The following is a 26,652-nucleotide window of genomic DNA, read 5'->3' as shown; positions in this document are numbered from 1 at the left end:
CTGGCGAATGGGAGGTGGCAGTGGATGGCTGGAAGCCCCGGGTGGGGTGATGGAGGAGTCAGGAGGCCAAGAGTGGGAGGCAGCTGACACAGGTGGCCAGGATGGCATCCAGGAACCAGGCAAAGGTCATGGAAAAGGTGAGAAAACAGCTTGGCTGGGCAGGAATTTTCAAGAGAGGAGCAGGTGGAAACTGAAGGAGGAGGTAAATCAAGCCACCAGAACCTTTCTCCCTCTGCCCTCCCTCGAGGCTGAACCAAGTTCTAGACCTGTACTGACCAATCTGGTTGCCATGAGCCACATGGGGCTGTTAAGTATTGGGACCTTGGCTCGTCACTGGCGCGGAATAGAGATGTGCTGTAAGTGTAAAATACACGTCAAATTTTGAAGACTTAACACCCCCAGAATGAAAGATTTCATTAATTAATTTCTTACATTGATTATAATATTGGAATATTTTTTTGAAATATTGGGATAAATAAGATATATTATTAAAATTGATTTCATCTGTTTCTTTAAAATATTTTTTATAATTTAGAATTTTTTTAAATGAATAAGTTTTATTTTTTAGGGCAGTTTTAGATTTACAGGAAAATTGAGTGGAAAGTATAGAGACGTCTCATATATTCTGTTCTCCCCACCACACGCACAGCCTCTGCCACTATGGACAGTCTCTACCAGGGTGGGACATTTGTCACAACTGATAAGCCTATACTAACACATCATTATCACCCAAAGTCCACAGTTTACATTAGGGCTTACTTCTGGTAAGTAGGGCTGTACATTCTGTGGGTTTGGACAAATATGTAGTGACATATATTTACCATTGTGGTATCATGCAGAATACTTTTACTATTTTCACTAAAAATCCTCTGTGCTCTTTTCTTTTTACTTTTTAAAAAAATGTGACTACCAGAAAAAATTCAATTGCATGGGTGGCTCACATTTGTGACTTGCATTCTATTTCATTTGGACAGCACTGTCCTAGAGGGATTTAAAATCTTAATTAAAAAAAAAATTGTAGCCTGGGTGGCTTAATCAGTTGAGCGTCTGACTCATGATTTTGGCTCAAGTCATGATCTCAGGGTGGTGGGATTGAGCCCCATTGTGGGCTCTGTGCTGAGCATGGAGCCTGCTTGGGATTCTCTCTCTCTCTCTCTCTCTCTCTCTCTCTCTCTCTCTCTCCCTCTGCCCTTCCCTCTCCGCTCAAATAGAAAAAAACAAAATTGTAAAAAGCTAAAATAAAGTGAAACTGCCAGCCCATCTCTGGAAGGGCATGGTCTTTGTTTAAAAGCAATGACAGGGGTGCCAGGGTGGCTCAGTTGGTTAAGTGCCCGGCTTTGGCTCAGGTCATGATCTCACAGTTTGTGGGTTTGAGCCCTGCTTCAGCTTCTGTGCTGACAGCCCAGAGCCTGGAGCCTGCTTTGGATTATGTGTGTGTGTCTCTCTCTCTGCCCCTCCCCTGCTCATGCTGTCTTTCTCTCTCTCTCAAAGTAATAAATAAACATTATTATTTTTTTAAATTTAAAAGCAATGACAGAAATCACAAAGGGGATAGTCGATTTGACTACATAAAAATGCAAAAATCTGTTAAACAAGACACACAACTAAGCATTTGCTAATGTGAATTTGTAAAAATAATATACAAAAATTGATATTTTTATAAAGAATCCATGTAAATTAATAAGAAAAACAGTAAGGCACTAAGAAATGGACAAAGGACTCAACACACTGTCAGAAGAGGAAATGCACAGGGGAAATAATCAAATGGATAAATGCTCAAATTCCAGGTCATCAAAGAAATGAGTATACAAGCAATGAGATACTTTTTTTCCCCTGGCTAAATCAGCCTCAGAACAAACCAAACCAAACCACACACACACACACACACACCCATCTTTTTTTTAAATAATCTGATAATAAAGGAAGAAGCTGGGGGCACGTGGGTGGCTCAGTCGGTTAAGTTCTGGACGTCAGCTCAGGTCATGATCTCACGGTTCGTGGGTTCAAGCCCTGGCCAGGTTCTGTGCTGACAACTTGGAGCCTGGAGCCTGCTTCGGATTCTGTGTCTCCTTCTCTCTCTGCCCATTCCCCACTCACACACTCTCAATCTCTCTCTAAAAAATAAATAAACATTAAATTAAAAAAAAAATAAAGGAAGAAGCTGGTGAAATGGAGATATGTATACATTGTTGACAGGACTGGTAATTAATTCAGCTTTTCTAGAAAACGACCTGACAATATGCATTGGATCCTTCAATAGTTTACCACTTTGTCCAATAACAATCCTAACTAACAGAAAGGATTTTTTTTTTTTTAAGTTTTTTTTTTAATGTTTGTTTATTTTTGAGAGACAAAGAGACAGAGAGTGGGGGAGGGGCAGAGAGAGAGGGAGACAGAATCTGAAGTAGGCTCCAGGCTCTGGGCTGTCTGCCCAGAGCCCGACATGGGGCTCGAACCCACAAACTGTGAGATCGTGACCTGAGCTGAAGTCAGACGCTTAAATGACTGAGCCACCCAGGTGCCCAACAGAAAGGATTTTCAACTTAAAGTTATGTGTGCATTGTTAATAGGAAAATTAGAAACAATTTTTCCAGAAACCACAGTGCTTAATGTGGTTGATGAAGAGTGTATAATGACACAGAAAAAAAAATACCATGGAACAATTTGGCAAAGATGAGACCACGTTATATATGCCATATGCTTCCAGAATAGACAACAAAATCCATTCAATAAAAGGAAGTCCAGGCAAGGAATATGTTCCCAACTTTTCCCAGTCTCCGAGAAGTGGGGAAAGTCGTATTTTTAAAATGCCACAAGTAACAAGTCGCCTTCAAAGAGAAGCCTTTACTTAACAGCACTTATAGGCATTTCCCTTGGGCCGGGCCTGTTCCAAGGGCTTTGTAAATATTAGTTCAGTACTGTCCAGTAGATAAATAATGAAAGCCACATGGGTAACTTTAATTTTTTTTTTTTAATTTATTTGAGGGAGAGAAGGGTGGGGGGAGAGACAGAGAGAGTGAGAAAATCTTAAGCAGTGTCCACACCCAGTGCAGAGTCCTTCTTGGGGCTCAATCTCACAATCATGAGATGGTGACCTGAGCCAAAATCAAGAGTGGGACGCTTAACCGACTGAGCCACCCAGACACCCTCACAAAGGTAACTTCAAATTCTCTAGCAGCCATGTTAAAAAAAAATCTCATTTTAATAATGCTTTATTTAACACAGGGTAGCCAAAATATTATCATTTTGTCACCTGTAAACACGATCCATAAAGAAGATAATTATCTTATTAAAAAATTAATAGTGAGATATCTTGCATTTTTTTTGTACAAAGCCTCTGAAATACAGTGTGTATTTAGTATTTCAGCTTAGTATGTAGTATTTCATTTCAATTCTGACCAGCCACATTTCAAACGCTCAATGAGCCACATGTGGTGTTTTAGATTGAATTGTGTCCCCTCCCAAATTCATATGCCGAAGCCCTAATCCTCAGTATCTCAGAATGTGGCCTTACCTGGAAACAGGGTCATTGCATATGTAATTAGTTTAGATGAGGTCATACTGGAGAAGGATGGGCCCCTATTTCACTGTGACTGGTGTCCTTAACAAGAGGGGGAATTTGGATACTGACATACCCACGGGGAGAATACCATGTGAGGGTGAAGACAGAGATTGGGGTGATGCTTCCACACGCCAAGAAATGCCAAAGATTGTGGGGAAACCATCAGAAGCCAGGGGAGATGCAGGGAACAGATTCTCCCTCAGCCCTCGGAATGAAGCCTGCTGACATTTTAATCTTGGACTTGCAGCCTCCAGAACTGTGAGAGAATAAATTTTGTTGCATAAGCCACTCAGTTTGGGGTGCTTTATTAGGGTGATCCTAGCAAACTACCACAGGTGGTTAGTGGTTGCCTTCTTGAACAGTGCGGGGTTGGTTCATGTGGTCCTCCTGGCACATTCTGAGATTGGCACTGTGATCACCCCCCTTAGGGACCAGGAAACTGAAGCTCAAGGAGCCTCTGAGGTCTCAGAGCCAGCAAGCAGCAAAGCCAGGCAGGCTGGTGCCGGTCCAGGCACTCATCGCCCATGTTGTGTCCTTCTGCCTGCCAAGCTCCGTGCTTCCAGGTTACCCTCAAGTCCTGTCATGCTAACAGGGGCAGATGTCCTCCCCCTGACCCTGTAGCACTATGCCACCTCCTCAAACGTCATCTACTGGCTGGTTGTGGAGCACTTTCATTCTTTTTTTTTTTTTAAAGAATTTTCATATTCTTTATTCATATATAATATATTTAAGTTTATTTATTTACTTAGAGAGAGAGAGCAGGGGAGGGGCAGAGAGAGAATCCCAAGCAGGCTTCGCACTGACAGTGCCGAGCCGGACTTGGGGCTGGAACCCCCAAACCGTGAGATCGTGACCCGAAATCAAGAGTCAGACGCTGAACCCACTTAGCCACCCAGACGCCCTGGAGGACTTTCATTCTAACCATCCAGTGTTTTGAGGGACAGATACTTCCCCTCTTCCATGGTGTGCCTGTCTCCCCCTGCCTTCTCAAGCTCATTCCCTTGGTCCCCCCTGACCCATGGGCTGAGAAGCTAAACCACAATGGTGGTATCATCATGGTATGTAACCCGAATCCCACACCTCCTGACCACTCACTGCACTTCCTCTCCTGCCCACCTTCTGGGTGCTCTGGAAACTCCTGGCATCTCTCAGGGGCCATAAGTGCTCTGCTTGCAGTCCTAATTCAAGCCTAAAACCTACCAACTGAAGGAAGTTCTGTGGGAGTGAATGGCATCTCTGTTGTTGGAGTGGGATCATTCTTTGCAGGAGCCCCTGCCTGCTCTGCCCCTCCACATCATGGCTAAATCAGTCCTACCCGTCAGACCTGTTGGCCGGACAGATGCCACTGAATGTCTCTCCAAATATGTAGGATGTGGCTTGGGTTACCCTAGGTGCAGAGTTTGGAAAGGAGTATCTACCTGACACAGATGCCCAGGGCAGGTGTGGCCTCATGCCTGAGCCTGCTTGGGAAGTGGAGATTAGGCTTTACAGCAGCTGGGGGAAAGTTCTGTTGGCTCCCACCACCAACTCAGGATGGCCCCAGGAAAAGGTGGGGTCTGGTGTGGCCACATATCCTCTACGCTCTAACTCTAAGAAGGGAGGTAGTCACAAGGGTCTGGGAGAGGGAGGGGTGGGCAGTGGGAGCCTGACCAACAACCCTAAAGACCTGGGACCAGGGAGGAAAAACATGGCTTAGGGGTCTGGGACCACAACTGCATTTCTATCTTTCTTCCCTCACAAAAGCCAGGAGGTCTCTGGCCCTTCCCAAGCCACAGAACATCAGGTAGGGAGTGTATAGAGCTATCTCTCTCCCCTTGCTGCTCTCTCCTGCCATAGGGCCTTTGCACACGCAATTCTCTCAACTTGAATACTCTTTCCTTGCCTCCTTTTCCTGCACTGCCTCATTAGTGCTGCCTCAACTTCTCTGATCCCCAGTTAAATGCTCAGACAGAACCGTGCTCCTCTATTCCAGAATATTGTTCTCATTAGACATTGCTTGATTCGACTATTTGACTCACCCCTTAACTGTCAGCCCCATGAAGGCACAGGCCATATTTGTTGTGCTCACCATTGGACCCATGTGCTCATTTACATGGGCAGCAACTGAGAGGCTAGTAAGACCCAGAGCTAGGATTTGAACCCTTATTTGTCTATACCCAAGGCCTGGATCTTTAACCACTACCTGTCTTGGATCCCTGAAGATAGAGTGTTTTAGTAAAGACATAAGCAAGAACTCTGCACTAGGGGGGTCCTGAAATGTCCCCCAGAGGAGATGGTCTTTGGGCTGGGCCTCTAAGGTGGGAACGGGAAGAAGACATTCTGGGTAGAGACGAAGAAACTCATAGAGGTAAGAGAGGGGAGAGGGGCCATGAGGGCAGGGACTTCAAAAAGATCGAGGTCAGGTCATGAAAGAACTTCAAGCCATGTTGGGGACTTTGGGCCATGTCTTGTCGTTGGTGGGGAGCCTTTGAAAGTTTAGAGGGGTCCCTGGGTGGCTCTTGATTTTGGCTCAGGTTATGATCTCATGGTTATGAAATCAAGTCCTGCATCAGGCTCTGTGCTGGGCAAGGAGCCCAAGATTCTCTCTCTCCCAGGGCACCTGGGTGGCTCGGTTGAGCATCCAACTTTGGTTCAGGTCATGATCTCGCAATTCATGAGTTTGAGCCCCACATCAGGCTCACTGCTATCAGTGTGTCAGCACAGAGCCCACTTTGGATCATCTCTCCTCCTCTTTCTGCCCCTCCCCTGCTTGTACTCTCCCCAAAATAAATAAATACTAAAAGGAAAAAATTGTTTCTCTCCCTCTCCCTCTGCCCCATTCTCAAGGAAGGAAGGAAGGAAGGAAGGAAGGAAGGAAGGAAAAAAGAAAGTGATAGCTTTAGAGGCAGAAACTGATGATTCTCCTTGTGCCAGGAAGATAACCCTGGGCCCAAGTGAAGAATGACAGAGCAGATGTTCAGAGCAGGAAACTGGTCAGGAGGCTATTGCATAAATTCATGGTGGATGTGGGAGAGGAAACAGAGAGCAAACAGTGATCAGGGACAGGTCAGAGTCTCACCTCTATCCCAAACCGGCACCCTGTTGGCAAACTTGCTTGGGGAATATGAAGGCTGAAAGTTGCTCAGTGCCTGACTGGTCTGTGGGAGTTATACTCTACCTGTAAATTACCAATTCATTACAAGTGGTAATTATGAGCACTTCAAATACTTTGAACAGCAAAGGCAGAAATCCAATGATTCTCAAAATTGCTACAATAATACTTAAGCTTGTTTCTAAATATTCCACTTGAACTTCATTTGTTTATTGGTTATTTCTATACTTCTTTCATACCTTCCTATAACACAACCACAGGGTTACAGCTCTATAATTTTACATCTCTGCTGAATTTCAATGTTACACTTTAATTATTTTGTTGGAGTTGTAATTTGAATAGGCCCAGGTGAAAATGTAAATACTTCTTGGTGTCACAGTTCTGAGTTACAGGCCAATTAACTGGACTAGAGGAGCACGGAATCTGGGGTTTTCTCCCAAGGGGATTAAAGCCAGACTGAATTGACTGTCTATAAACTTTACTTGTTACCTCAGTCAGACTTAAAGTTCACACCTTTTACACACGGTTCACTTGTTTGTTTACAACTTAAAGTGCCCTTCCTTTCTCCAAAATGGCTTTTTATGCTTTTCTGTTATTATGAATCATTGGTCTGATTTGCTTTTTAAATATTCTGCTTCATTGGTTGAGCTATTTGGAGGTGTCCTCTCCAAGGAGATAAAGGATCAGTTTGGCTCAGGGGCCCCCCCTCCCTTGGGAAGATTTCGTGATGTCATCATGTTATATAGCACTGCCCAATAGAATTTTCCCCAATGATGGACATGTCCTATGTCCACGCTGTCTAACTTGGTAATGCCAAGGAGCAACAAAGCCAGACACTAACTAGTTAAGGCAAACAAAATTCTTGTATTTTTAGGGAGGTAGTGGTGCTAGTTGGAGTAAGCATCCTCCCTCCCATTCACTCCCAGCCCCCAACTTAGGCTTTTACCTCCCACAGGAACTGGGAGCAGGATCAAAAGTCATCTTCTTGAATGTTTGACTTTGAAAGAGATGGCTTTCAGGTACTTGATGCAATAGTTTTGGGTGGTAGATGATTTACCTCTCAAAGGGGTAGAGAAAGGATTTATAAGTGCAAGCTTGTCAGTGGGCATTTTAAGGGAATTGGGGCAATCCTAGGGACGGGCACAAGCAGCTAGAAGCCATGCTGAACTTGGTCAAGGAGAAAGTCTTTGCAGCAGCCACTAACCACATGTGGCTACTGAGTCCTTGAAATATGACTAATGAACTGAAGAACTGAATTTTTTATTTTAGTTGTTTAAATTTAAATCGTGGCTGATTACCACTGTATTGGACCACACAGTCTTAGAACATACTATTGACACATCCTTCTTCTTGGTTATTGTGTGTGGCCCCTTCTTTGACCCCCTTCTCACCTATTATAAAGTCTGACTTTATAAAGTTGGTCAGCCCTTCTGTTTTTTATGTAGTTCTTTATTTGTCCATGACTGTGTGGCCAACTCATATCTCCCCATGGATTTTATTTCTTTGCATGTGTATTGCTTATATATTTGAGATGAAGGAATCCACAAGTGTTATTTTATTTTTATTTACTTATTATTTTTTGAGTAAACTCTCTCCCAATGTGGGGCTCAAACTCACAACCCTGAGATCAAGAGTCACATGCTCTACCCACTGAGCCAACCAGGTGCCCCCACAAATGTTATTTTTTAAAAATTTCTTATTGGAGTAAAATTTGCATAACATAAAATTAACTAATTTAAAGTGTGCCATTCAGTGGCATTATTTGTCAAAATGTTGTCCAACCACTACCTCTACCTAGTTCCAAAACATTTCATCAACCCAAAAGGAGAAACTCTATTAAATTTTTTTAATGTTTATTTATTTTTGAGAGAGAGAGAGAGAGAGAGAGAGAGAGACAGAGCACAACTGGGGAGGGGCAGAGAGAGAGAGGGAGACAGAATCCTAAACAGGCTCTAGGCTCTGAGCTGTCAGTATAGAACCTAACACGGGGCTTGAACCCACAAACCGTGAGATCATGACCTGAGCCGAAGTCGGATGTTTGACTGAGCCACCCAGGTGTGGAGAACCCCCATTAAACAATCACTGCCCATTTCCCACCTTTCCCCAGCTTCTGGCAACCACCAATATGCTTTCTGTCTCTGGATTTACCTATTCTGGATAATTCACATTCAATGCATCATACAATATGTGATCTTTTGTGTGTGGCTTTGTTCACTTAGCACAATGTTTTCAGGGGTCATCCATGTTATAATGTGCATCAGTACTTCATTCTTTTTTATGAATGAATACTATTCTATTGTGTAGATATACCCATTGTATTTATCCATTCATCTATTGATGGACTCTTGGTTGTTTTTACCTTTTAGCTATTGTGAATAGTGCTGCTGTGAACCTGGGTGTACAAGTCTTTGTTTGAACCCCTGTTTTTCTAAAACAATTTTTTAAATGTTTATCTATTTTTGAGAGAGTGAGAGAGACAGAGCAGTAGCAAGGGAGGGGCAGAGAGAGAGAGACACAGAATCCAAAGCAGGCTCCAGGCTCTGAGCTGTCAGCAGAACCCAATGCAGGGCTCAAACTCACGAACCATGAGATCGTGACCTGAACTGAAGTTGGATGCTTAACCGACTGAGCCAGCCAGGCACCCCTGAACCCTTGTTTTTCAAGTCTTGTGGGTATCTACCTAGGAGTAGAATTGCTAGGTCATATGACAATTCTATGTTTAAATTTTGAGGAACACAGGGCCGCCTGGGTGGCTCAGTCGGTTAAGCAGCCAACTTTGGCTCAGGTCATGATCTCACAGTCTATGGGTTTGAGCCCTGCATCAGGCTCTGTGCTCAGAGCCTGGTGCTCTCTTCGGATTTTGTGTCTCCTTCTTTCTCTGTCCCTCCTCCACTCACTCTCTGTCTCTCTGTCTCTCGGTCTCTCTCAAAAATAGACAAACATTAAAATTTTGTTTTTAATTTTGAGGAACACGATTTTTTTTTTCTTAAAGGCAGAAGCACAGACAAAGAGCCCAGGACTCTGGAGTCCCTGCTCTCCCCAACCCCAGGTGTCCCATCTGGGAAGTGTCAGCACATAGGCCCCGTGGGGCCTGGCCATCTCCTCTAGACAGGACATGCTCAGTGGGAAGGCATAGAGAGACAGGAAGAGAGGGTCTTTGGAATAGAAAGTTAAGCCCAAGTGTAGGGCAGGATTGAGGAGACAGAAAGAGAGACAAAAGGATGAGTAGGGACCCTTTAGAAGAGGCAGGAGCTGTAGAATGAGCATCAAGGACTTGGAAGAGCCTTGTGAGTGGAGCCACACCAAAGCCTCCCCAGTCCTTGGCAGGGGGACTAGTTTTCTGAAGCCTGAACTCAGGAAGGCTCAGCCCCTAAGCCTGTTCTGGTGGTGAGGCTGGTCGGACACCCATTGCTTGTTGAGTTCAAGCTTCAGGACAGGGGGGGCTTCTGCTCACAGAGGCTGCCTTTGACTGAGAGCCTGAAGCCCAGGCCCAGGAGACCATGGGTGTGACAGGATCCCCTGGGGTTATGGTGCAGAGGACGAGCCTCTTAGCAGAGCATCCCAGAAATTCATCAGAGCCCTACGCACAGCAGAGGAGGAGGAACTTGGCACCATTTATTCATTCAGCAAGCAACAGCTCCATGCCCTGCACTGGCCCAGTGCTGGAGACGATTAGTGGAAACTGTGGACGGGAAACTTTAGGAGCTCCTGCATGTACTGCCAACCCTCAGCTGCCTACAATAGGTCCTTCAGGCCAGGAGCCCACTCAGGTCTTGGCCAAGGGCCATGTGTGCTCCCAGAAGAGGACCTCTAAGCTTCCTTTTCTCTCTGCCCCTAAGGTACACTAGCAGCCTCTTATATGGCTGCAGGGTGGTGGTGTCCTGGAGGCCTGGGGTGAGTGGACAATCCCAGGCCTGGCCAGGGCAGCAGGGGTGGGGGGGACATGCACTACACAAGGGGGCTTCTTACCCTGCTGCCAGAGTCATTGCCTCATGGCCAAGATTGCACTGACCCCAGAATGGGGGATATTCTGAGAGCCGGATAGTTCGCAGGCCTAATGCCCAGAATCCAGAGCCCAAGTGGGTGGCTGCAGTCTGTGTTACCACTCCATGAAATTTGTTGAGTTGGAATAGATGCAAGATCATTTACTAAGGATGATTCTCTCAGGTCTGGAGGGGCACTCACCACCCAGAGCAAAGAGTCTATGGAAAGATGTGTAAGTTCACAAGCTAATGGCAGTGGAAGCCAATGGGCACTGAATCAGCACAGGCTGGACGGGGCCACAGAGAACATAATACACGTGCCCCGGATCTGGCCAAGCAGTCCCTGCAGGGGGGAATGGGGGACGGCTCTCTAATGGCCTGAGGAGAGCAGGTGTTTTGAGCTATTGGCTGAATTAAGAGAAGAAAGTCCAGCAACGGGGTAAGTGAGAAGGTAAAATTCAGGGGCAGATATAAGGGGGGTCACTGAGTCTTATGTGCAAGAGATCAGGGTCAGGGTTGGCCACACTAGGATGACAGCAGCCAGCTGGGGGGGAGATGGTGGAGGGCACCAGAGTGCACTGGGAGATCAGAGCCGGGGTAAATAACAGAGGGACTTTTGGGCTAGCCAGGGGGAGAACAGCAGAAGAGATGAAGCTGTCTGGGCAAGGCTTGTGGGACAGGGGCAGGTAGGTCTCTAACACTTGTTATCAGCACCCATTAGTAGCTGCTGTTTCCCACCCACTTACTCTGTGCCTGTGGCTCTCATTTCTCCTCATAGCAGCCACTCTAAGTACTGTTGGCTTCCCCACTTTCCAGTGAGGAAACAGCCCCAGAGAGATCTGGTTAAGGTCAGACAAGTGCCAGAAAAAGGACTTGAACTTGGGTCTGCCTTATCTCACAGACTGTGCCCTATTTTCGAAAAGATGCTCAACATCACTAGTCATTAGCAATGTAAATTAAAACCACAGAAACATAACCACGTACCTTCTAGAGTAGCTACACCAGAATAACTAGTAATACCAAGGCCCTGGATGTGGAGCAAACGGAGCACTCAAACACTCTGGTGGGAATGCAAAGTGATGCAAAACAGTTGGCCAGTTTCCTACAACATTAAACATACCCCAACCAGCAGCTCAGCGGTGATCCCACCCCTGGACATTTACCCTGGATCAATGAAGACAGGATCACACAAAAACCTGACGCAAATGCACCTAGCAGTTTCATTAGTCATTGCTCCAAACTGGAAGCGCAGCTAGTCTTCAACTGAGAAATGGATAAACACTCTGTGGTGCATCGGCACAACAGAATATTACTCAGCCACAAAAAGGAACCAACCACATGCAACAACACAGATGAATCTCTGGGCAGTATGCCGAGTGAAGAAAGCCAGCTCCAAAAGGCCACATACTGTATGATGCCATCCGCATGGCATTTCGGAAAAGTCAACTGCAGCGTTACAGAACAGATCAGCAGTTGTCAGGGCTGGGCTGGGGGAGGGGATCAGCAGTTGTCAGGGCTGGGCTGGGGGAGGGGTTGACCACAAAGGTGATGAGGGAACATAAGGCAAGCTGAGGACAAAGCACCAGCTAGCGAACACCACCCCCTTCTCCCCCACCCCATGAGATATGTGTGATGTTCCTCAGGCACTCCTGGCTGCCCTAAAGCTACGAGGTGAAAACAAATGGTTAACTGATCGAGATCACAGTCACATAGGACCTGAGTCTCCGTCAGTTTACAAATATCTTAGTAAATTACAAGAAAAAGGCTATCTTATCAATAGCCTCATCTCCAGAAACCTATAGACTCAGTTTCCTGGAGCCCCAACATCACCCTCCCCTCCATAGTGTTGTGGGGAACAAAGACAAGAAGGAAATGGTAGGTAAAATTAAATTTCTTTATAACCTGTTGCTCATTGACTTAAGGCATATACAGAGTATAACATTTCTCCAGCAATTCCCTACTGTCTTTCTCTTTTTTAAGTTCATTTATTTATTTTGAGAGACAGAGAGAGAGAGAGAGAGAGAGAGAGAGGAAGAGAACAAGTCGGGGAGGGGCAGAGAGAGAGGGAGAGAATCCCAAGCAGCCACTGTCAGCATGCAGAGCCCTGTGTGGGGCAGAGAGCCTGATATGAGGCTGGAACTCTAGCCGGAGCCCAAGGCAGGACTCCAACTCACAAACCATGAGATCATGACCTCAACTGAAGTCAGCCGCTTGCTTAACTGACTGAGCCACCCAGGTGCCCCAACTGCCCACTGTCTTAATGTTAATGTCGTACTAGAGGGAAAACAACCTTACCGGGACAATAACAAAGCCTCAATTATCTTAGAAGCATATGAAAGTCCTTTTACAGGCCTCCCTTTTGCCTTTACCTCCCCCAACTCCATAGTATGTGATCAGTCACTCCTCACAACCCCAGTGAAGCCCTTTCTGCCCAGGGGTCCTGTCCCTGTGCTTCAATAAAAATCACCTTTTTGCACCAAAGATGTCTCAAGAATTCTTTCTTGGCCATCAGCTCCAGACCCCCACCACTCCAAAACCTCATCAAAGGGATAGCAGGAGGGAATTTGGGGGGTGATGGAGCTGCTATGTGTCCTGATTGTGGCAGTGGTTATGGGACTGTATGCGTTTGTCAAAGCTCCCGGGATTGTATGATAAAAAGAAAGAGTCTCACAGGTATAAATTACTAAGTACATGCCCTCACTCTGACTCAGCACTGCCTGCTGGAGAGAAAATTTGTACAGGGGGAGAAAGGCAGGCCTTCTAGGTGAGGAGACAGCTTGAACAAAGACAGAGATTTGGGGCAGGGGAGGGTGAGCCTGGAGTGGAGGCTTTGGGTGGGGGGACAGTGGGAGAGGAGGCAGGTGGGGACAGCTGTGGACATGTCCATTATCTGGCCAATGGCTCCGGCCTTCGGCCCACGTTTCAAGACTGTAGCAAGGGCAGATGCTAGAAGCAGATGGGGTGATGGGTGGGATATGGCAGGTCATGGGAAACCCCTTGACCCTTGCCTTGGCTCCCCAGTGCCCTCCCCTCCCCCATTAAGCTGCAGCCCACATGGCACCTCCAGCTAACCTCCCTCAACCACCTCCCCTCCCTGCCAACCCCAGTTCCTTGGTGCCGTCTGTGCGAGACAACATGGTAGAATCATGGAGGATGGTAGGAACCAGCCAATCAGGAATCAGTTGAGTAAACTTGCTACCAAAATTCTAGGACAGATTGTTGAGTAGGGGTGGATTATGGTGAGCCCTTAAAAATGAAGGCAATGACCCCTAGGAGCCTATGTGGGGTCCCTAAGAAAGACCTGTTGAATGCCCACATTTCCATATTTGCACAGGTGGCCATATTTGGCCATGTTTGCCAAGTGGCCAATGAAAGAAGTAGTTTGGCTGGCAACCATACTGACAGCAAGCGGGGACAATGTGTGTGAGTAGTGGAATGCTTAGGCCAGAATCTCTGTTGAGATCTAACCTAATGCGCCTGTGGGACCTGACATCAGCTCAGTCCGAGTCTGAGTCTAAAATCTTAATGAAGGGGTGCCTGGGTGGCTCAGTCAGTTAAGCCTCCGACTTCAGCTTGGGTCACAATCTCACGGTTGGTGAGTCTGAGCCCTGTGTCGGGCTGTGTGCTGACAGTGCAGAGCCTGCTTGGGATTCTCTCTCTCTCCCTCTCTCTCTCTCTGCCCCTCCCCTATTTGTGCACTTGTGCTCTCTCAAAATAAATACATAAACTGAAAATAAAATAAAATCTTAATGGAGAGTTTAGATGGAGAACCAGACAATGAAGACATTCTCAGATGCCCTAACACTGGAATGGAAAGTTTATGAGTCAAAATTTCTTTCTAGATGGGGAAAGCTCTAAGGTTGAATTCCTTTTTCAAAAATATTTATTTATTTTGGGCAAAATGCCAGTGGGGGAGAGGCAGAGAGAGGGGGACAGAGGATCTGAAGCGGGCTCTAACGTTGACAGGTTGACAGCAGTCAGCCCTATGTGGGGCCCGAACTCAGGAACCATGAGATCATGACCTGAGCCAAAGTTGGAAGCTCAGCCCACTGAGCCACCCAGGTGCCCCTGAGGCTGAATTTCAATTCAGAGTGGTGATTGCTGTATTGCCTTGTCTTCTGTATTAACTGTATCAACCTTGTCTTCTATTTTCTATATTCTGATGCTCTGACATCTGGGGCCTTGCTGACCCCGGGAGGAACTGTGTCTCCCAGGGATAGCCAGTTCCTAGAGATAGCAAACAACTGACCCAGGATTGCGCTTTTCAAATGCAAACCAACTAATACAGAGCCTACACTCCAACCACCTCCAGTGCTGGCTCTAGCACTTAGGGCCACACTATTTCCTTGCCCTGATCACCCTATTACCTGGGGCAGTCCCTATGCCCCAGAGCCTGCTGACATCATGCAAACTAGCTAATCCTAATGATTTCCCCGCCGCACCCATTCCTTCCAGGGAAAACCGTAACCAAAACTCCCACCCAGTTCCTCTCCCCCTCTACCTCATGAGGAACCCTGACGTTTATTCCATTTGTCGATTTCTCCATGTGGCTCTCTGTGGCTTGGCATCTCCATCTCCTCCTCTTGGGAACTGTGAGTAATAAATTATCTTTTTCAACGGCAATTGTTTCCAGATCTGTTGGTCTTACTATACCTCAAGTGTTAGAACAGTAACTCATAACTTGGTATTGGCTCATAGAAAAGAGCCTAGAGTTTTCACTGAGCCTGAGGTCCCAGGAGGATAGAGTGTTTTGGTTGCTTTGCTGTGGCTGTCTGGCCACCGGGACACGGTCCCAGCAGTGACACGGTCCTAAGACGCTGACCCACTGTGACAGATGGGCTGGGAGCAGCTGTTGTAGGATTCCCATCCCTGGGGAGGTTGGAGGGTGTCTGGCCAGGGAAGGCTGTGAATTCACTGTGGACCCAGAGATCAAAGGGGAGGCTGTGGGAGCCACAAGGTTTGCCCAGGATCTCTCCGTCTTCTCCACAAAGGTTTGGTCAGTGAGCAGCACCTCCACAGTGGAGTTGATGTGTTTGGAATGAACTAGGCTATAAGTGTTATCAAACCTCAAGACATCTGCATTGAGGGACAGACATTCAGACAGGGTGACCCACCCAGGAGCTCATCCTCCATGGTGTAAATCCTTGTACCAGGACCCAGACCAGGGAGCCATTGTCATGCCTGAGAGCCTGAAGCCGGCTATACACTGTGTCTACCGGAGCCAGGGGCCTCCACGTGGCAAAGCCTGGATGCACCTTGAGACGCCTGCCTCCAGCCCCCCAGCTCCTAGTGGAGCTGTTCGCTGCCAATACTGACAGATGCCAGCCTCGAGGCAGGTGAGGCTCCCGTCCTCAGGTACCAGGTGGGCTTTGTAGCGCCGGATGGGGAGCACCTCCACCATCTCCCCCGCCCGCTTCTGCTTACACGTTTTGGTCTTCAGGAAAACCCCGAAGCCGATGTCGGCCCCATGTGATGCGAACTGCCACCTGCAGGGGACAGGGCCCTACTAATGACCACCCGCTGGGCTCCGGGGCCGCTCCCAGCTGGGCCTAGGTGTGGAGTGGCCACCATCCCTACCTGAGCACACAGCCCGGGAACAGGATTTCGTTCTCCACCTGCACGAAGGAGCCTCGGGCCACCGTCATCTTGTGCTCATACTGCATCCTCACCTGGTTGCGCAGGTAGTAGCTCTTGGGCACCTCACCCCCATAGTTGATCTGTGGGTGAGGGCTGCTGAGTGAGCACTGACCCCAGCCATCAGCCCTCCCTTCTCACCCTCTGGGCACCCGGTACCTTGGTCAGGCACTTGGGGTTGCCATCAGGATCAGTCATGGTCCCCCCCAAACTCCACGGGCAGCTGCTCAGGGCTGATGAACTTTGGCAGCTCCTGCTTCCATTGCCTGTGGGAGGAGGAGAGGGGACCTGTGGGGTCTCAGGAAGGCTTGAAAGAGGCAAGAGATGCCAAGCCCAGTGCTTTCCTGTGCCATACTGCTTCCTATCCCTGGCATGCTTCTGGTGCCCCTAGGAGAAGAAGCTAAGAGACTGTAGATCTAGGCTGGGGGGTTACTATATGCACCCGTGTTGACCAGTTCCTGCCCCCAGGCCTGCCCTTCTAGACCCAGCACCCTGCCCTCATCTGTCCAGGTGTTGGCCCCTTGGCCATCTTAGTAGGGACTCAGACTAGCGCCTCATGGAACCCAAAGCCGAGGAGGGGCTATCTCTGACCTGGGCTTCCTTTCCCTTAGAGACTGAACTTCCAATCAGCCTCTCCCCTCGGCATCTACAGCTCCAGCACCCCCAGAACTGGGGGCAAGCTTGTGTCAGTTTTCCCACAAGCTGCTCTGAGATAGCCAATGGTGGTCCATAGACAAAGGAATGTTATTGTAGGAACAAAGTAGAAGAAAGCAGAGTAGGGTCACCTGGGTGGCACAGTCAGTTAAGCATCTGACTCTTGATTTCGGCTCAGGTCATCATCTCATGGTTCATGAGTTCAAGTCCCACACTGGGCACCTCACTGACAGTTCAGAGCCTGCTTGGGATTCTCTCTCTCTCCCTCCCTCTCTGCCCCTCCCTCATGCTCATGTGGTCTCTCTCTCTCAAAACAAACAAACTTAAAAAAAAAAAAGCAGAGGAAAATATCTAACGTACCTACAATAGGTATGAACTACTGAAACATAAAAGCAATGGAGAAACCAAAGGAAAAGCCCCATGAATGTAACATAACACAAAGTCAAAAGCCAAAGATAGCAGGAAAACTACAAACTGGGGAACATGCCACAAATATGACAGAAAAGGCCAATGCACTTAATATGTAAAGAGCACTTATAAATCAATAGCAAAAATACTTTTCTAGAAAATGGGCAAGAGATACCAGGAGGCAATAAATAAACAAAAAATGAAAACATCAGTTAGCATAAAGAAAAATTCTTACCACACCAGTGATAAAAGAAACCCAATGCAGTCCCTTAGATTCAGAGCAAGAATGTCATCACACATCATGTAGCCTCTGGGAAACTCTGGTGTATATACATGAGAGGATGAGAGTGAAAAAGGCAAATAACATCTAGATATTATTATGAAAATAGTTTAGACCTTGAGGGCCCCCTGAAAGGGTCTTGGGAGCCCTCAGGGTTCCAGGACCACACTTTGAGAACTACTGGTTCAGACTGTGAATGACTTAAAATACATAAGGAGGAGGGACACCTGGGTAGCTCAGTTGGTTAAGGGTCTGACTCTTGATTTTGGCTCAGGTCATGATCTCATGGTTCATGTGATCGAGCCCCGCGCTGGACTCTGCGTTGACAGCAACACAGATCTTGCTTGGGATTCTCTCTCTCCCTCTCTCTCTGCCCCTCCCCTACTTGTGCATGCACACACACTCTCTCTCTAACATTAATAAATAAACTTAAAAAAAAACCATAAGGTGGATAACCCAAAAGGTCACATCTCCACACTGTCACCAACCTGTGATTTTGAGCCATTCCCTTCTCTGTTAGAGTTCAGTTTTCTTGCCTCTCAGTTAAGGCAGCCCATGACCCAGTGGCCCCACCTCTTGAGATCCACCTGAGAAAAACACTCACACATTTGTGTAAGGAAAGTGTGTAGGTTTTCCACATTGAAGAGTTCGTAATAATGAAACATTGGAAACAACCTGAATGTCCACCCCTAGTGGGCTGGTTATGTAAATGCTGACCCCTCTACCCTGTGAAATACTATACAATCATTAAAAAGGACGAGGTGTATTAAAACATTCTCAGATGGACAAATCTGCAAGTCATATGTATTATCTAATAAAAAGAGCAAGTTGCAGAATAATTCTTATAATATATTAAATCATGTGTTCTTGGTATTTCTATTTTATTATATTGTTTATATTCTATCTATACTCTTAAAAAATTTTTTAATGTTTACTTTTTTTTTGAAAGAGAGATAGAGTGCGAGTGGGGGAGGGGCAGAGAGAGAGGGAGACACAGATTAGAGGCAGGCTCCAGGCTCCGAGCTGTCAGCACAGAGCCTGACATGGGACTCAAACTCACGAACCACGAGATCATGACCTGAGCTGAAATCAGATGCTTAACCAACTGAACCACCCAGGTACTCCTATTCTATATTATATTTTGTATATTTATATGCATATTTCTGTGTGTATGCATGGAAATGTATTGAAAGAGTCTGCAAGATACACAGAAACTGGTGACAATGGTTATTTTGGGGGGCTCAGGAGGCTTCAATGTTATCAGAAAGGTTTGGATTTTTTATAATGAGAATATTTTCAGATATCCCCTGTATAATTAAACTTTATTTTTTTAAAAATGGTTTTTTTAAATGTTTATTTTTGACAGAGAGACAGAGCATGAGCGGGGGAGGGGCAGAGAGAGAGGGAGACACAGAATCCGAAGCAGGCTCCAGGCTCTGAGCTGGCAACACAGAGCCCGATGCAGGGCTCGAACTCACAGACTGCGAGATCATGACCTGAGCTGAAGTCAGACGCTCAACCAACTGAGCCACCCAGGTGCCCCATAAACTTAAAAAAAATAATAATAATGTGACAATAGAGCACTTCACCATTGCCAGCCACTCTTCAGTCCTCAAATTTATAATTCAAGAGGTTCATGGAGCAGATGGAACCAGTTCTGTCCAACTGAAAGTCGGGCTTCCAGGAAGGGAGTATTTAAATCAATCACATAGAGTCACCCACTGGAACATTCTGCAGCCTTACAACTATACTAGAGAAGAAAATCTTTTTTAAGATCAAAACAAAGGTTTTTTTTAAGAGAGAGAGAGAGAGAGAGAAAGAGGGAGGGAGGGGAGGAGAGAGAGAGAGAGAGAGAGAGAGAGAGAGAGAGAGAGAGAATCCCAAGCAGGCTCCATGCTGGCAGGCGCAGAGCCTGATGCAGGGCTTGATCTCACAAACCTTGAGATCATGACCTGAGCTGAAATCAAGAGTCAGACTCTCAACAGACTGAGCCACCCAGGTGCCCTGGAAAGAAGAAATTTTTTAATGACTTGGAGAGAGGTTCCTGAAATTAGCAGTGAACAAAACAGTATATAATGTAGGAGCTCAATTGTGTGAAAAAATAATTATATGTAAAGTTACCTCATAGTGATGGTGGGATTACAGGTTATTTCTATAACCCTCATGGTGCTTCTCTTTATCTACACTTTCCAGATTTTCCATGATAGAAGTGTGCCCTGATATCATAATCAGAAAAACATGGATGTTAGAAACAAATGCAAATCAGGTCTTATTTAGCAGTCCCTATAGGCTGGCAACCCAGGCCTTTGCTCCAGGGCCAACCCCAGCTGCTGCAGTGATCCCCTGGCTCTCTTGGAGCCAGAATTGCTCCTCTGGGCTCACACTCCTGCTTCTGCAGCTAAGTGCCCCTGGCTGATGAGAACTGAGTGGTTTCACTTGGTCTGCAGAGCCCCAGCATTGATCACTGCATTGAGTTCACATGGATCTGGTGGGCAGACAAGAGAGTCTAATTTCTCATGAACAGACAAGGAAACTGAGGCCTCAGTCACCTGTCCTGGGTTCCACCCAGCTAGTAAGAGGCATGGATGGGATTAGACTGGGTCTTTAGGACTCCAGGAGGGATTCTTTTCTGATTTGGTGGCCGTCTGAGGGGCATTGTGGGTGGAGGGAACTGTCCGAGCAAAGGCTTTGCACTGAGAAAGTGTCATAACTTGGATAAACTAGACTACATTCAGAGGCAAGTGGCCCTCAAAGATTTACAAAAGCTGTTCATCACATATTAAATATTCCATGCATGCTTTCTCCATTAGGGGATGGGAATTTTTGTGTACTCAGCAATAGTTGGGGTATGTGTGACCATCAACATGGCTTATATTGGCTTCCTCGCAGCAGCCAAAAGTGATTCCAGCCCTATCCTATGGAGAAGGAGTCCAAGAACTCCTGCCACATTCTCAGGGCCATGGACAAGGGGTTTCCTTTGTGTGCATTCAGATTCCTGGGATTCTAATGTATATCTCAAGAGCAAACCTCTTCCCTATCTTTTCTCCAAACTCTTTCTCTGGGAGGATGTTAAACAATTGGTCTCTAACAACAGACTGACCTGGCTTTGCCACTTGCTGGCTGAGTGACTTTAATCAAGTGGTTTAACCTCTCTGAGCCAGTTACCTCCAATGAAAAATGGGGCTGATAATAGTATCTTCCTCACTGGGTTGTTGTGCAAAAAAAAACAACAAACAAAACCAAAACCAGAACCAAAACAATACAAAACAACAATATATGACAATAAACAAAAATTATCTTCCTCAGTGCCTGGCACAGAATAAGTCCTCAAAAGATAGCAGTAATTATTATTACTCCTTGCGGTAGCCACCTCCAAAATGGTTCCCAATGATCCACAACTCCTGGTTTTCATGGCCTTGTTCAGCCCCCTCTGACACCAAGCAGGGCTGACCTGTGTAATCAAGAGGATATTGCAGGAATGATGTTGACCCTTCAGACGACTGCAGTGCTGGCTGACATCTCACCTGTAACAATGGAGACCCTGAGCCGGAACAAGTCAGCTCTACCATAATTCCTGACCACAGACACTGGGAGATAAGAAATGTTTATGGTTGTTTTAAATAAATGGCTATGTTTTGGAATAACTTGTCATAACAGATGTAGATATAGCAATAGATACACAATACACTCCTCTTTTTACCCTTGACCTCATCCCACTCCACCCTCCATCCTCACTTTGAGCCAGAGTAGGAAGGAGTAGTCATCAGGGTGGGCAGGACAGATAGCACATCCTGGATATTATCCTAGAATGAGGGACAGATTGGGAAAGACCAAGGTCAGAGGGGCTCTGTAGTGCCAGCACCCCTCAGGCCTTCAGATCTCACCTGCCCTTAGGAGAGGACCCATTCCTGCTGGAGGAGCCAAGGCTTGGGTCAAATCAGGCATTAGCTTTCTCCTTCTGTGAAATGGGATAATAACAAGCCAGTTTCCCAAAGCTTAGTCCACAGAAAGGATTAAATGTGGATTAAATGCAGTTTGGGGTTATGTGCCAGACTCTTCCCTCAGGTCTATAGGTGCAGGGAGGGGCCCTCTTTACACCTGTAATCCACATCTTCAGAGCAGATTGTGGTGCTACATGGAATCTGAGGCTCAGAGAGGTCATGCAATTTGCCCGACCATCATCACACAGCCAGCAAGTAGCAGAGTTGGGAGCCAGATCACACATCTGGTCCAGAGCCCATTGTCCAGGCCTGAGTGAAGGGCAGTTTGACCTAGCCTGGGAGAGGATCTTGCACAGACAAGCCCAAGAGTTGGTTGCTGACTGTGGGCCAAAGACAAACTTCAATAGTGATGAATCTGGTGGCGAAAGAGCACTGGACAAGAAGTCAGCAGCTCTAGTGTGGCCTTGATTGGGTCACTTCCTCTCTCTCCGGGTCCCAGTTTCCTCAGCTTCTAAAAGAGGGTCCAAAGGACTTTCTCTGGGCCCCCTACCCCAAATGAGCTGTTAACCTTTGTCTTCAAGGACACAAAGGAGTGTTTGGCTCTGGACTAAGCATTAAATTAACCCTGACATGATACTGCTTTTATACCCGTTCCCCAGGTGAGGAAACTGAGGCTTGAACTTGTGACTTGATTTGCTCAGATGAGATCTGGACCCAATTCTTGACCCCAGCTGTCTTGTAACAGGATTTATTCCTGGCCTGGGACGAATATGCCCTCTTTCTGATGGAACACTTCGAGGGCAGGAGTCGGGACCTCCACTGCTCAGTCACTCCCTCAATGTTCATGAAAGTGTGTGAATTTCACTGGAGCCCACACTTGCCATTAGCAACCACAAGGGAAGGACCCTAAGATCCTATGAGATACTCCTCACAGTCTAGAGACGAAAACTCACACCTGCTCCTGCTTCCTAGTCACTGCTAAAGGTTGTGACCTGCCATGCCAGGCTCCCCTCACAGGGCTAGCAGTCCTTACCTGTTCCATCCAATATGAGCCACTCGATGTGGCTGGTCCAAACTGAAATCTGCTGTGAGTATGACATACACAAAATACAGGTAGGATTCCAAAGACTTGGTACCCCCCCCAAAAAAATCTCAGTAATAATTTCTATATTGATTACATATTGAAATGATAATAATTTGACTGTATCAGGTTAAATAAAATATATTATTGAATTTATGTCACTGGTTTCTTTTTACTTTTTTGAATGTGGCTACTAGAAAATTTGAAATGACACATTTGTCTTGCATTTGTGATTTGTGTTATATTTCTAATGGATAGCACTGGTGTGGCCTCTCGTCACCAGGACTCTCAGAGTTGGGAAGAAACCCAGAGCTATAGAGCTCAGAGTGACTTCAGGGGCCTTGGGTGCTGCCTTTTCTGGGACAGAAGAAGAAACTGAGGACAGTGTAGGCCAGAAGAAGAAACCAACTTACCTGGCCTAAAGTCTTCTCCCGTAACACAAGGTGGCCAGGCTGGTGTCTGAGTCTCTGGTCTGGGGTCCAGGTCCTGCCCTGTGACCTCCTCCAGACCTCCTTTCTTTTACCCAGTGGCAGCCCGCCATGCCTACCCCTCCCCAGAGAGACAGCCCCTTCCTGCCGGGCTTCTATTCTCTACCTCAAGGTGACTTGTAGGGCCCATTCCTTGCTAGATGCCTGAGGCACTGGCCCCTAGACTTGCTGCCCTGGGTTCAAAAAGTCATTTGTAAAATGAGGACAGTGGTGCTTTCCCCACGGTGTTGATGTGGGTGTGTTGGAAGGACACCATCTGTTGTCACACACATACATACGGGCTGTTGTCCATCCTGCCTCAGTTCCCCACTCTCTACTCCTATGGTCCCATCAGATGCCTCCTTGAGCTGGGTTGGCTTCTGCTCACCCCCAGCAAAGGCCTGGAACCCATTGTCATTGTGTCCCAAATTGTCCCAGGCTCCATCTACCACCTGATGTGTCAGGTGCAACTGTCCATGATTCAAACAGCACGTGGCTTCAGGGTGAGGAGAGACATCCCAGGTCCAGACCCAGCAGGTGAATGTACAGCCTGACCTTTGGGTGAGGGGTGATGGGGGACTCCTGGCTATAGTCTGCCTCCATGCCCTCTGGACAAGCAGAAAGCCAGAGCCCAAGACAAGGACACATAAGACTGTTACTGGCAAGACCCCCTGACTCCCTAAACTCAGGAAATTCCTGGAAGCTTCTGCCTAACTGTCAATTTCATCTTTTGGAAACTAACTGACAAATTTCTGGAACAGGAAAAGACACATCTGAGGACCATGCCTATGCAGGTGATTAAATGCCCAACAGATAGCTTCATTATAATGTTAAAATCTCTTTCTGAATATTCACCCCAAACCCTAATAAAAGGAGCCTGTTTACTCCTGTTCAGGGAGTCACTGCTTTGGGAATTATTCCCTGTGATCTTCTTATTAAAAATAACTTTGAGGGGCGCCTGGGTGGCTTGGTCGGTTAAGCGTCCGACTTCGGGACTTCGGCTCAGGTCATGATCTCACGGCCCGAGAGTTCGAGCCCCGCGTCGGGCTCTGTGCTGACCGCTCAGAGCCTGCAGCCTGTTTCGGATTCTGTGTCTCCCTCTGTCTCTGCCCCTCCCCTGTTCATGCTCTGTCTCTCTCTGTCTCAAAAATAAATAAATGTTGAAAAAAAATTTTAAAAAAACCAAAACTTTGAGAAGCAAGGCCACCTGGTGTAGTCTCTTCCTATAGCTCACCAAGGAGCGGACCTACTTCGGTCAGGTAAAAAGATCATGCTGTGTGCAGGGGGTCATGCACACAGTAGGTACTTGTCTTAGTCTTGTTCACCCAGAGGCAGACCCTGAGACAAGGGTTCCAGTGTAGGGAGTTTATTCCAGAGGTGATCCTGGAAAACCCAAGTAGGGCAGTGGAGGTAGTGAGACCAAACATGGGAGGCAGGTATACAGGGAGGGTAACCAAGGATATAAAGCAGAGCTCAGTCCCAGCGGGGACTAACGTGAGTGAGGGGCAGAGAGAGAGGGAGAGAGAGTGAGGAGCTTGGAGCGGAGCTCTCCTGAAGTGGGGCTTGAACTCACAAAATCATGAGATCATGACCTGTGCCCAAGTCAGACACTTAACCAACTGAGCCACCCAGGCACTCCCTGCCCTCCCTTTTCTGCTTCTTCTCTTCCACCTTCCCTCCTTTCCTTCTTTCCTCTCTTCCTTCCTTCTTTCCTTTATCGCTTTCTTTCTTTCTTTCTTTCTTTCTTTCCTCTTTCAAAATTTATTGAAAACCAACTGTGTGCCAGGCAATGGACTGGGCACTAGAGGCTGATTGTGTTAAGACAAACAAAGATCCTGTCCTGGAGGAGCATACCATCGGGGCCTCGCAGACAAATGTATCCATAGTTGTGGCCCTGTGTGAGCAGGACTGAGATGGGGGAGCCCAGAAGCCCCAGGCTAGCTTGAGGGCTAGGCTGTCAGAGAATGTCCAGAGGAGGCAGCAGAGCTTGCTTTGAAAACACTCAGCAGTGTTAGACCTGCAATGGGAAAGGGGCCTTATAGTAGAGGGAACAGCACGTGCAAAGCCGTAGATGCTTGCAGTTGCATGGCTTCTCCCCGAGGGAAAGGGGGACCATGGAGGGCTCGGAGCAGAGGATGGCCTCTGGTTGCAGGTGAAGGGTGGATCACAGGAGCAAGCCTGGGGGAGGGAGCCGGGGAGGGAGTCCAGGTAAGGGGCAGAGGCTTGACCCAGAGCAGGGCCCTGGGCACAGAGAATGTGTTTGTGTCCTGAGGCTGCTGTAACAAAGTACACAAACTGGATGGCTTAGAACAACAGAAATTTATTCTTGCACAGTTCCGCAGGCTGGAAGTCCAAAATCAAAGTGTCAGCAGGGCCTTGTTCCCTCTGAGACTCTGGGTAGAATCCTTCATTGCCTCTTCTTAGCTTCTGGAGGTCACCATCAGCCTTTGGCTTATAACTGCATCATGCCAATCTCTGCCTGTCTTCACGTGGCACTGTCCCTGTGTGTCTGTATCTTCACATGACATTGCCACTTCTTTTAAGGACATCAGCTATGGCCATATTGGATTAGCTCCCACCCTAATGACTTCATCTTGACTTGATTACATGTACAAAGACCTTATTTCCAAATAAGATCAGTCATAGAGAACTGGGGGTTAGGACTTCAACATATCTTTTTAAGGGATACAATTCATCCCATAACAGAGAGGAACAGGGAGTTCCACTGAATTTCTCCCAGGGAACAGCATGACCCTCACCCTGGCTTTCGCTTGTAGGCTCAGCCCTAACTGTGGGTGCCCTCAGCCCCCACTGCTGGGAATGTCTTGACAGGCTGAGACCAAATTTGGCACCATGGCGCCCTCTGCTGCCAGGTGTGGCTAGAGCAGGCTGGTTCCTGCGAGCTACGAGCTGCAGAGCCCCTCGGAGACCTCATACATTTTCAACCATGGAAAAAACCTCGGTCCTGAGGCTGAGATGGCAGGCTGGAATGGCACTGAAGGTCTGGAGCCTGCAAACACCAGCCTTGGTGTCTGACAGACCTGGGTTTGCATCCTGCCTCTATGGCTGCCTGGCTGAGTGACCGTAGGGCTTGTTACTCAGCTTCTCTGAGTCTTGGCTGCCTCCTCAGGAGAGCAAAGGGAATTGTCCATGTTCCTGTATGGTGCAGAGTGCTTGTTCAGTACCACGCAACTACGTATTGTTAAATATTAATTATGTTAATATATGAGTTAATAACTATAATGTTCGTAAAACAAATCAGGCAGATAGTAAATGCTAATGGGACAATTTATATTCTTGGCATCTATTATTTGCCAGATTTATTCTCCTTGGATCCCTAAGGGCTTAGAAGTGCCAGTATTAATAATAAATAATGTGATGACATATAATATTATTATTGGCAGTTTTAGGCCCCTAAAGGTCCAATGAAATAAAATTACGGGGTTCCACAAACCCAAGATACTATCATATTGCACTAAGTCACATCTCTTTTTGATTACTAAAAAGGGAGGGGGATTATCTCATGAATTTGGAGTCAATAATAACTTACA

At 46.9% G+C, this 26,652-nt stretch overlaps 1 protein-coding gene across 1 annotated transcript; it reads right to left on the bottom strand.

Annotated features, from left to right (window-relative positions):
- Positions 1 to 10,913: 10,913 nt before the first annotated feature.
- Positions 10,914 to 19,777, bottom strand: LOC125149395 (putative SEC14-like protein 6). Its single transcript, XM_047828292.1, is given in 7 exon segments — positions 10,914 to 10,979; positions 15,600 to 15,712; positions 15,953 to 16,122; positions 16,214 to 16,353; positions 16,430 to 16,477; positions 16,479 to 16,536; positions 19,734 to 19,777. Coding segments are annotated over 7 exon segments (639 nt in total).
- Between the last annotated feature and the right edge of the window lie 6,875 nt (positions 19,778 to 26,652).

The sequence above is a fragment of the Prionailurus viverrinus genome, chromosome D3 (genome assembly GCF_022837055.1).
Source record: "Prionailurus viverrinus isolate Anna chromosome D3, UM_Priviv_1.0, whole genome shotgun sequence".
NCBI lineage: Eukaryota > Metazoa > Chordata > Mammalia > Carnivora > Felidae > Prionailurus > Prionailurus viverrinus.
Note: the sequence above shows the minus strand (reverse complement) of the source record. Positions and strands in the feature narration are given on the sequence as shown.